At 36.7% G+C, this 11,859-nt stretch overlaps 1 protein-coding gene across 6 annotated transcripts; it reads right to left on the bottom strand.

The window, feature by feature from the left end:
* Positions 1-424: 424 nt before the first annotated feature.
* On the bottom strand, positions 425-11,348 carry LOC306848301 (charged multivesicular body protein 7-like). Of its 6 annotated transcripts, none has more exons than XM_079382760.1 (11): positions 11,262-11,345; positions 9,641-9,916; positions 9,369-9,540; positions 5,776-5,961; positions 4,540-4,673; positions 4,378-4,426; positions 4,174-4,293; positions 2,170-2,268; positions 2,006-2,063; positions 1,603-1,824; positions 425-749 (listed from the first exon to the last, which is right to left on the bottom strand). In XM_079382760.1, the coding sequence occupies exons 2-11, from the start codon at positions 9,910-9,912 to the stop codon at positions 697-699; spliced, it is 1,365 nt and encodes a 454-aa protein (XP_079238886.1). In that variant the 5' UTR covers positions 9,913-9,916; positions 11,262-11,345; the 3' UTR covers positions 425-696. The 6 variants fall into 6 exon arrangements, with proteins under 6 accessions (XP_079238886.1, XP_079238884.1, XP_079238885.1 ...); XM_079382758.1 differs by having other exon boundaries at positions 11,178-11,332; XM_079382759.1 differs by having other exon boundaries at positions 11,112-11,332.
* Positions 11,349-11,859: the final 511 nt, after the last annotated feature.

Here is an 11,859-nt window from a genome sequence, read left to right on the forward strand (position 1 = left end):
ATGTTACAAAATATATCTCTTTCAAACAAATGCACATTTTTTTTTTACTTTCGTAGTATTATCCTAAAAAATAAAGCACTGTTTTAACAAAAAACGTTTCGCCATTCTGAAGGATCATGGGACACTGCCGACCATTCAGTATGAATAAATTACATTAATATTTCACGATATTATTGTTTTTACCCTATTTATTCTTTTACACATAAATGCAGCCTTGATAAGAAAATGTGAGATCTTTCAGAAACAAAACATCTTACAAAAAAAAAAACTATTTTATTTTCTTTAGTTTCTGGCAGTGTTTATAACTTATTAATATGGCTATACACTTAAAACTACAGATTTGAATATACTATACTCTTCAAAGAAAAGTACTACTACTACTACTACTAATAATAATAATAATAATAAAAAATGCAAAACGACACACACAGAATATTCTTTATTTGGCATCATAATTTGTCGTTTTACTAGAATAATACATTGTACAGACTTACTTTACAAACTCAAAAAGGCCACTCTTAAAACTTTCTTTAAAAAACAAAAATAGACATGCCATTACAAACATGAATAAGGGCTTTCATAAAGACTTGGTAGGGCTTATTACAATGCAAGGACAACACGAGTACTGTATCTGATGGCTTTCTTTAGTGGATAGCGATTAACCCATTTTAGTGGCTGCTTGTGCTGAACGGTCGGTCACTGTGCCGGCTCCGGCCTCCTGTGAGCTGAGATACTTCCTCTTGGCACAGCTGAGGAGCACAGAATAGAAAACACTCAAGTCATAATCTTTCGCATCAGGTCTGGGAGATTTACACCGGAAGGGGACATTTGATTGACATTTAAAACAACCAACCACAATCTGCTTTTTGTTTCAACATTACATATACATCTGGTTTATCAACAACAGCATAATAATATTAAAGCAAACGGTGGTGCTGCAGTCTCTGTGAAACTTTGCAAAGGCAAAAATATATTTTTTGTCTTGTTTAGCTTATCTAAAGGGCCTCAGACAAAACCCCTGAATCAATTCTATGAAGTTAAATCAATAAACAGCACAATTTATTAGATTTTTTTTCCACAAAGTAAGTGTTGTCAAGATACAGGAATTTCTCATTTTGGTACAATAGTTTAAAAAAATATTCAATCCCATTTTTGAGACTACAGGGAATAACTGCCACAACATCAAAATGTAGCTAATATATAATAAATATAATATAAATTAATATGATTATTATTTCAAAGACATATATATTGCTATTTTAATACAACTGCACTGTAAAATAAAAAAAAATATATAATTTAAAATGTAAATTTAAATTAATATATTAGTTATTTTACTTTACACAGTAGGATTAAAATCATAAAAAAAAAAAAATCATAATTCACTTGCAAGAGGTAAATCCTCAAGCATTTTTTTAGTCAGAAAACTATCGGTATTGTATCAATACTGCATAAAATGTACAGATGTACATATGTACAGAATAAATTCAGTATTTTTGACAACACCACTTCAAATATGAGCAATAATAACAATACTGCTTGTCTGATCAAACACCATTAACTAGTATCATTTCAGAAATAACTAGAAAAGCGTAAAGGAACCTGTGTCAGGTCGACTTGGTTCTCTGCACAATTCCTCATCTGTGATGCCTAGACTGGAATCAGGCACGGAAGGCAGAGACTGCACAAAATCAGCATCCAGGAAACCCGTTTTCCTTGGAGGAGAAATAGGATGCGTCGGAACCACTGGGAGCACGTCGTTATCTGGGATGGTTTTCTCCAATAATGACTTCAGCTCCTCCTCCAACTCCTCTGAATCCTCACCTACGAGCACATGAAGCATTCGTTTTTAAGGCTGCTTTATGGTAAAGACTGTTCCAGCTCAGTTGTGGAAGAGCGATTCACACCCATGGAAAGTTTTCATGGTCTACAGATATTGCTGATATACAGAATTCATATAGTTTAGAAAATATATTTAGGGAAAAACAAAGTGAAACTTGTATACCAGAATCCAGCGCTCCACTGGCAAGAGTCTGGCTGACTTCATCCTGAGTGTCGCATAACTGTGCAAAAAGCATAAATGGAAAATAAAGAAGAACTTCTTTTTTAAATATGTATAATTACATTCTAACTAATATTAGCATAATCAATGCATTTCTGATGAATCACCTCCTGTATCTGATCAACCAGGTTTTCTGCTCGCTCCACAGTCACGCCCTTCAGTGAGATTCTCAGAGCCGCCACACCTGCCTGGTACGCCTGCATCACCTGTTCTCACATATTAAAACATTTCATTAAGCCATGCATAATGTACAGTTACCTCCACTAATATTGGCACCCTTGGTAAATATTAGCAAAGGCGGCTGTGAAAATAAATGTGCATTGTTTATCCTTTAGATCTTTAAAATATTCACAAAATGCCAACCTATCATTGAAGTAAAACAAAAAAGGGGGGAAATCTCATTGTGAAATAAATGCTTTCTTTAGTTCATGTTGGCCACAATTATTGGCACCCAATTAGTGCAACATCCTTTTCCCAGGGTAACAGCTTTGAGTTTTCTCCTATAAAGCCTGAAGAGTTTGGAGAACACCTGACAAGAGATCAGAGACCATTCCTTCATCCAGAATCTCTCCAGATCCTTTAGATTCACAGCTGCACTTCTTCTCTTCAGTTCACCCCACTCATTTTCTGTAGGGTTCAGGTCAGAGGACTGGGACGTCCATGGCAGAAGCTTCGTTTTTTGCTCAGTGGGTTTGTTTTGGATTATTGTCCTGAGGGAAGATCCAACCACGGCCCATTATAAGATTTCTAACAGAGGTTTTGATTTTTTTAATTTTTGGTATTTGATAGAATCCATGATGCCATGCATCTGAACAATATGTTCAGGACCTTTTGGCAAAAAAACAGGCCCACAACATTAAAGATCCAGCAGTATATTTAACCGTGGACATGGGGTACATGTTATCCCGGTTTGTACTCAACACATCTGGTGGGTTTGCTGCCAGAAAGCTCTTTTTTGTTCTCCAGCTGTGATTTGTAACATCTTTAGTTGATTGGAACTTCTTAATTATTACCCTGATGGTGGAAATGGGGATTTAACTCTTTTCTTACAGCCACTTTCTATTTTGTGATGCTCAACAATCTTGTTCTGCACATCAGAACTACATTCTTTGGTTTTACTCCTTGTGATGGATGATTAAGAGAATTTGGCCTTTGTGTTCCTCATATTTATAATCCTGTGGAACAGAAGTCATGGCTGGACAATTTCATGCTCCTAGTCACCCTGGTGTGTTAAAAAAAAAAAAAAAAGTAAATACGAATGGGAATATACTTCAGAGATATTTTACTCATAAGAATTTCTAGGGGTGCCAATAATTGTGGCCGACATGCATTGAAATTTATAGAAATTTATTTTTCCAACATTGGGACTAATTTCATGTCGTTTATTCATTGTATATAGATCCCACTCTGGCTGCCATTTGTTATTACAATATAATCGAGATCCATTTATTACTTCATCGCTGAGAAGGTTTGATGGCAGATTTATTCATAGCAACTAGAGATAACTCACTAGAGATAAAACCTCAATTTACATGTTTGCTGGTGTTTTCAGATCATCAGTGCTTTTTCCGTTTTAAGCGTTGTCAGATTGGAGAGATGAAGTAAAACACTGGGCAAAAATGTGTCTATTTAAAAGAAAAGCTCTGATTGGAGGATTTAAACTCTTGACATCTGGCAACCCTTAAGCATGAATGCTTGTGGAGGCATGAAACCAATGAAAGATCAAGCAAATGCCAAAAAAAAATAAAATTAAGGATAAATCTGTGGAAAATATTGCAGATGATTATGTTTAACAAAGAGAAGCAATAATCATGATAACTATGGGCATATGAATGTGTTGGTAAATCACTGAAATATTCTCAGGGCGTACTTCAAGTAAATATTTCAGTTCAAAGGGGCTTGGCTGACAAAACATTTGGAGAATTCCTGCTTTAAGCGGTGTAGACGACATTAATTTCAGAAAAATGTGAACAAGAAAAAAGTGCAATACAGTGCTGGCTTATGCGAGTGTGACATGGGAAAGCATGGGTGACGTTCTCTGGTGTTGGCCAACAGCATGTGTTGCAACTCACAGCAGACAGTCAGTGCATCTGTGTGTCTGTGCGTCTCACCAGGCGGTCGGTTTGGGAGTTTGCTATTCTGTCCAGGATCCCCTTCACTGTCTCGAGCTGAGCAAACAGACGGTCTGCTTTCTTCTCCACCCGCTTGCTCCCACGTAAACACCTCAGGGCCTGTGGCAGGAAAAGGTGGCAATTCATTAAAACACATTCCTTGCCTATTACAATAGGCACAAAACACAAAAAGTGCTCTCATACCTGTGATTTCTTCCCCTCTTTAAGCAGCGATTTTGCCTGCTGCTTACACCTGCACAAGAGACAACACATAATATAACTGCAGCTCTATTGTAATAACCCATCACGTCACAGAACTGACACTGGCTGGAATAACATCAATGCAATTTGGATGAACTGGCTCACTTTTCTACTTCCTGACCCAACACCTCCACCCTCTCCTCCAGAAGCTTCTCGCTGCGCTGGAGCTGATAGATGCCCAGGTCCACCTCGCTGACGGGAGACACACGGCCTTGTCCTGCCTGACTAAATTTCACCAGCTATACATGGACATGGTCAAAAGTTTCATTAGAAATGAGCAATCTGAAAACCAAACATGTGCTTCAAGATACTAATCAACCAATCAGTGCCCTGTGATTTTAGCGACACATTTAGGTCCCTGATTGGTTGAAGAAATGTTGAAACATGACTGTTTCAGATATACATAACCGTTCAAAAGTTGTTTAATGTTTTTATCAGAAGACTCCTAAACTCACCAAATCTACAAATATTTGTAGATTATGAAATATAAGTACAATTTAAAATAACCGTCTATATTTTACAATTTAATTTGTTCCTGAGTTTTCAGTATCATTACTCCAGTCTTCAGTGTCACATGCTCCTTCAGAAGTCATTCCAATATGCTAATTTGCTGCTCAAGAAACATTTATTATTATAAATCAATGTTAAAAACAGATTTGTTGCTCTATATTTATTGTAGAAACTGATTTATTTTATTTTTTTCATGGTTTTCGAACATGGAAAGTTCAAATGAGGAGCATTTAACTGAAATAAAACATTTTTGTAACATTATAAATGTCTTTACTATGGAAGCCCATTTCCAACACGGAATAATTTTACAAAATAAATGAATAAAAATACATAAAAAAATAAATCTTACAATTATGACTTTTTTTACTCAGAATTATGAGAAAATAAGTCTGAATTGTAAGATTTACCGTTCTATTTTACTTTATTTTTAAATATATTTGATATATTCGAAATTCTGAGAAAAAAGGTCTGAATTCTTACTTTTTTTTTTTATTGCAGAACTGAGTTTATATCTCATAAATAAAAGAACCGTAAGATGTAAACTCAGAATTGCGAGAAAAAAGACGAACTGTAAGATAAAAGTGATCATTTATTTTTTTCCCATGGCAGAAATAAGATTCCATACTTATTACATGCAAATTTCATCATCTTTGCTGAATAGAAATATGTTTTTCATTAAGAAAAAACTACTTTTGACCAATAGTGAAATGAGGAATCACTGAAAAATGGTATAACCTGCATTATTACCTACAGAGTTTTCAAAATGCATCAACTTTCTTTCCCTAAAGTCTGTGCGGCTACATCAAGGTTCGCCCTTGTGCTCAAACACACCTTCTCGCCTTCATGGAGTGAGACGGTGACATATTTCTCTCTCTGTAGCTGCAGCAGAGCCACACAGAGCGAGCTTTCATCTGGACAGATGTGAGAGGAGAGAGCACGCAGATCTTGGAAAGACAGCAGAGAGTGTGTTGCTAAAGGAGAAGCCCGATATGCTGCCAAAAGCGCAGCAGCCTTTTCCTGCAAGAAGAAAAACAGCCTACGCTCAAATCTGACCGATAACTACCTGCACGCCATATAAACAATATACAGTGGGGTCCAAAAGGGTTTGTTTTTTTAAATGACAAATTACATCATCATATAAATTGGAGTTAAAAATGGGAGTGAATTTGAGAATGTATTAATATTTGTTATTTGGACAGCAGCAATTTGCGCTGTATGAACGTATATATGTTCAGTCCAAAGGGAAATGCAAATCAATACATCACACTACACAGATACATCCATACATGACTTCACAGGAAGAGGGAAATTTACCAGTCATTTCACAACACAAAGTTTGACTTGAATAAATTGGTGGTGAAGAGATTTTCTTGAACAGCTACACTGTGGTTCAAACTTTTGGGCGTTTTGAAGTCTTTTTGCTCACCAAGGCTTAAAGTTGGGGTATGTATTTTTTCAAAAACTTTTTAGAAAACTGAGTCAGGCCCAGTAGCAAAACAAACTTGTAGCCAATCAGCAGTAAGGGGCGTGTCTACTCATGACGAGAAGGAGAGAGCGCTCATCAGTGCACATGACGGACATTAGCCGAGCCGAGCGACGACAGAAAGATAGAGATGGCGATAAGGCAAGAAGTAGCACCCGTGTAACTATCGGATCAGCTTTCCAGCGCTGGACAGAACTCGAGGAGCAGGAAGGCCTGCGATCTGACACCGAGGTTGCTTTGTTTCTTCTCGATAGGTGAGTAACATTGGTTTTACTCTGTTTCACAGAACTAATCGTTGCCTGGGTTGCGTAGTATGTGTGGGGCGGAGCTATCAAAACAGGGGCGAGACCCTTTTGGGGTAGGGGCGTGTTTGTTTTGGTGATTTCAAATGTCAACATTGGCTTCCAGAAATCCCTTACCCCACCTTTAATTTATTTGAGAAAAAAATACAGTAAATACAAATACTGAGTACAAACAGTAATACTGTGAAACATTGCTACAATTTAAAAGAACTGTTTTCAAATGTAATATATTGTAAAATGTAATTTATTCCTGGGATGTAAATCTGAATTTTCAGCATCATTACTCCAGTCTTCAGTGTCACATGATCCTTCAGAAATCATTCTAATATACTGCTTTGCTGCTCAAGAAACATTTATTATTTCTCATTATTTTATTTCTGATGGAAACTGTGATACAATTCTTCCATGAATATAAAGTTCCAAAGAACTGCGTTTTGCGAAGTGTTGGCCCCCTTCCTCTTTTTTTACAAATTTAAATATTAATCAAAGATAACACAAGTAAACACAACATGCAGTTTTTAAGTGAAGGGGGGGGTTTTTATGAAGGGAAAACAAAATCCAAACCCATATGGCCCTGTGTGAAAACGTGCTTTGGGACTCGAGCGAACCACAGTGAGAGCCATTATCCACAAATGGTGAAAACATGGAACAGTGGTGAACCTTCCCAGGAGTGGCCGGCCAACCAAAATTACCCCAAGAGTGCAGCGACGACTCATCCAGGAGGTCACAAAAGACCCCACAACAACATCTAAAGAACTGCAGGCCTCACTTGCCTCAGTTAAGGTCAGTGTTCATGATTCCACCATAAGAAAGAGACTGGGCAAAAATGGCCTGCATGGCAGAGTTCCAAGACGAAAACCGCTGCTGAGCAAAAAGAACATAAAGGCTCATCTCAGTTTTGCCAGAAAACATTGTGATGATCCCCAAGACTTTTGGGAAAATATTCTGTGGACTGACGAGACAAAAGTTCAACTTTTTGGAAGGTGTGTGTCCCATTACATCTGGTGTAAAAGTAACACAGCATTTCATAAAAAGCATGAAATGAACATCATACCAACAGTAAAATATGGTGGTGGTAGTGTGATGGTCTGGGGCTGTTTTGCTGCTTCAGGACCTGGAAGACTTGCTGTGATAAATGGAAGCTGTCTACCAAAACATCCTGCAGGACAATGTCCGGCCATCTGTTCGTGACCTCAAGCTGAAGCGAACTTGGGTTCTGCAGCAGGACAATGATCCAAAACACACCAGCAAATCCACCTCTGAATGGCTGAAGAAAAACAAAATGAAGACTTTGGAGTGGCCTAGTCAAAGTCCTGACCTGAATCCTATTGAGATGCTGTGGCATGACCTTAAAAAGGCGGTTCATGCTCGAAAACCCTCCAATGTGGCTGAATCACAACAATTCTGCCAAGATGAGTGGGCCAAAACTCCTCCACAGCGCTGTAACAGACTCATTGCAAGTTATCGCAAACGCTTGATTGCAGTTGTTGCTGCTAAGACTGGTCCAACCAGTTATTAGGTTCAGGGGGCAAGCACTTTTTCACACAGGGCCATGTGGGTTTGGATTTTGTTTTCCCTTCATAATAAAAAACTTCATTCAAAAACAGCATGTTGTGTTTACTTGTGTTATCTTTGATTAATATTTAAATTTGTTTGATGATCTGAAACATTAAAGTGTGACAAACATGCAAAAACAAAAAAAAAGAAAATCAGGAAGGGGGCCAACACTTTTTCACACCACTGTATATATAAATATATATTTTATAAAGTCAACATTTGTACCATTTACATTTGACCAGTTTACTTAATCTTTGCTGGATAAGGGACATATTTACAGCTTGCACCAATGCAAAACCTTCTTTTAGCATTAAAAAACTTTTACTAAAATTTACTAAAGACATGGAGTGTAACATTAGTGAGGAAAAGGCCTGGACACGGTCATTTTTGAGACTTTATAGTATATCCATTTGTAGGAGTTTCCCCTTTTAGATTCTAAATGTCAGAGCATTAAATGAATCATGAAAGGCGATTTACTAAGGTTTGTGCTAGTAAGTTTACTTTCAGGTAAGAGATCCACACTCGCTCCATCTTCTTAATAACATTCAATTTATTTTAATTTTGCACCAGAAAAATCGATTGCTCTTTTGCAAAATTAAAATAAATCGAAAGCTATTCAGAAGATTGAGCGAGTGCAGATCCCTTTACTTGAAGTGATGTTACTGATTGATCTACACACCCAAAACTGAAGTTGAGTGCAGAGATTTTTTTTATTCGTTTGTCAATTTACTGCAATTTGTGTCATTATTTAATGCCCAAAAACCCATTTTTGGGCCTGTGGTGTTAGTAGATTACATGCACCTCATCATAATCGGCTCTGCTTGTATGCGAACCCTACACTAATTTGCGCTGCTCTTGGTAGATTGCATTGCTCATTATGGAAATGATCCGGCTAAATCTTCTAAATGTCCTTTAATGTACGCATTTATCAGTAGATCAGCCGCTGTGCTTTTTATGGGATTACCCTCTCACACTAATTTGCTCTGTTTATGAATCTGACCCCAAACATTTTAGCAAGCAGTAGTCTATAAAGGCTGGAAATGAGCATTAATGGGTATTCATGCTGTTAGTTTTACACTTACTTTCACCAGGTCTATCACAACAAACGATTCCTCCAGTGGGACCCTCCCACTGCCCAGGAGAGCTGACAGAGTCCACTTCAGAGGTCGAACTAACAAGAGTCCAACCCCCCACGACAACCAGCCCAAGTCTACATTTGCAGCAAAGTCTGATTCCTTCTGCACCTTGCCGCTTCTAGAAGAACAATAAAACAAATCCAAACAGCGTGCTATAAATCCATTTACTGATTACACATGATCTATGTGACTCTGTACTTGAGGTGACAGTGACTTACCTAATCATGCTCTGAAGAACCGTACTCAAACCCAGAGGAACAGAGCCCTTCCTCCTGAAGCTCTCATTCAGCTCCTGCAGAATCACACACACCGACCCGCGTCGCCTGCAGTGATCAATGATCAGAGGACTCCAGAAGTCTATCTTCCCGTCCCAGTCTGTGCAGTCAACATCTCGGTTCTCTTTGAAGGCAGAGAACAAGAAAGCCATTCGCTCGTCATCCTCCCAGTCCGGGGGGAAACACACATCCCTCTTCTCCACCGAAACCGACATTGTACTGTGAAGGAAAGTGTTTGAATGATTACTACCCCAGCGTAAAAGAAGTACGCTTTAGCATACTTTTAAAAAGAGTACTAATTACGGAAATAATACATTTTAAAAGAATACACTTAAGTGCAAATTGAACGTATTGTTTTTAGACACTTAACTGCATGTTATTTGAAATTACATTAAATGCAATTAGTTAACTTAAGAGTGTTTTTATCCACTTAAGTAGGACTCAAGAACATTTGGTAACACTTTATTTTAAGGTGTCCATGTTACATGTACTTACTATTATAATAACAATTAATTATGCATAATTACATAGTACTTAAATGTATAATTACACTATAAACAAGGACACCTTAAAATAAAGTGCAACCGAAAATTAGATTTACTTATATATATAGCACTTCTTAAATATAATTGTAATTACACATTTGTTAAGATGAAGTTGCAATTTTGTACATTTATAATATATTTACTTTAAATGCAATATTGAATAACACACTATAGTTAAAATTTTACTGATCGTCAACACATTAAAATAACAGCAATTCTTTTAAGAACATGACTTTAAAACAAAGATTTAAAATCTGTTTAAAGACTTTTAATTTTACATTCTTACAAGGTGCACTTTTTAAACGTACTTAAGTGTATTAAGAAAGTCAAATTAATGTTTGTTTCACTAATATTATATTATCTGCTATTTGAATGTATACTTTTAAGATTTTTAGTACACTACAAATGTACATACAATACATTTAAGCGCACTTATTTTGCATAAAAGTGGTATGTAGCATGAAGTACATGAAGTGTAGCTGACAAATAATATGGATTGCTTTTATTATCTTTTTAAAGGTGTTTAAAATTTAAATGAATGTATAAAGTAAATGTAAACACTATAGGTCACTATTTTAATCGCCCAGGCCAAATGAAGTAACAAACAGCACAAATATTCAATTTTTCGAACATGCGCTTATAAAATTAGCATGCATAATAATCATAAAATAATTCATTTTAAAATTAAATAAAATGTTAAATCATAATAGATTAAATACAGCATGTAAAACACGGCTGCCACTTTATGTGAAGCAGTCTAAGTAGTAAATATGCCTGTATTTGGAGGCAATGAATTAGACCTACATTACAGTATTTCACATTAATGTCAAGTACACAGAGAAAAAGATCAAAACCAAATGACTCATTACGATATAATGCCGTATGTCCTGATACATGCTGCCTAAGCTGGTTTCGAGAGAACTGGTTCTCCAGACCTCAAGTTCAAGCAGCTGGATAAAGCTCTCAGCTAAGATCTCCTCAGTGTTTGTCGAGACATGCATCGGTGGGAACCCACATACTGCTTAAATCATCGGCGGTGGAGAGAGGAACGCGAAAAGCCCTGCTGACAGCACCTCACCCGGAAGACAACAACACTGCTCTTCTTCGTCTGCCCGTCATGATAACAGCACTGATGAGAGCTTACTGCCACCTCGCGGTCAAACCCGCTAATAGACATCGCTGCAAAAATAACAAGTGTGCTTCATTTTATTGAATAATAAGTATATGTAAAAAACTGTACTTGCAGATCATTTTAACGGGGTGCGATTTGCCCCTGCCTTTGATATCTTTCCTTCTGGTCGTTAATTTATTCTGGATTAAAATGCAATGATATTACTACAAATTTGTGATAATATTTTAAAAACATATTTTATCTTTATGTAGCCAAAATTTCATATTCACGAATGCCACTTTTTATATAGATGTAGATGTCATGTCAAAATCTAACAATTGTAAAGCAATTAACATGGTTAATATAATATGCTCCTCCTTTAACATTTTTATATGGTGCTCACCTGCAAAGTATGTTTTCTATATTAAAATTGCATTGTAAGATCCTATGGAAGTATAAAATATGTATTGCTTATGTCCTTTTTTCTCTTTTTTCCCTCATTTTAT

Source organism: Barbus barbus, assembly GCF_936440315.1.
Source record: "Barbus barbus genome assembly, chromosome: 28".
Classification (NCBI taxonomy): Eukaryota; Metazoa; Chordata; class Actinopteri; order Cypriniformes; family Cyprinidae; genus Barbus; species Barbus barbus.

Coding starts and splice junctions, on each gene's coding strand:
- LOC306848301 (XM_079382760.1), bottom strand. CDS start 9,912: ATGTCGGTTTCGGTGGAGAAGAGGGATGTGTGTTTCCCCCCGGACTGG. Junction 2,269..4,173: donor ACTCCCAAACCGACCGCCTG/GTGAGACGCACA, acceptor ATGTGAGAACAG/GTGATGCAGGCGTACCAGGC. Junction 750..1,602: donor ACCAAGTCGACCTGACACAG/GTTCCTTTACGC, acceptor TGTGCTCCTCAG/CTGTGCCAAGAGGAAGTATC.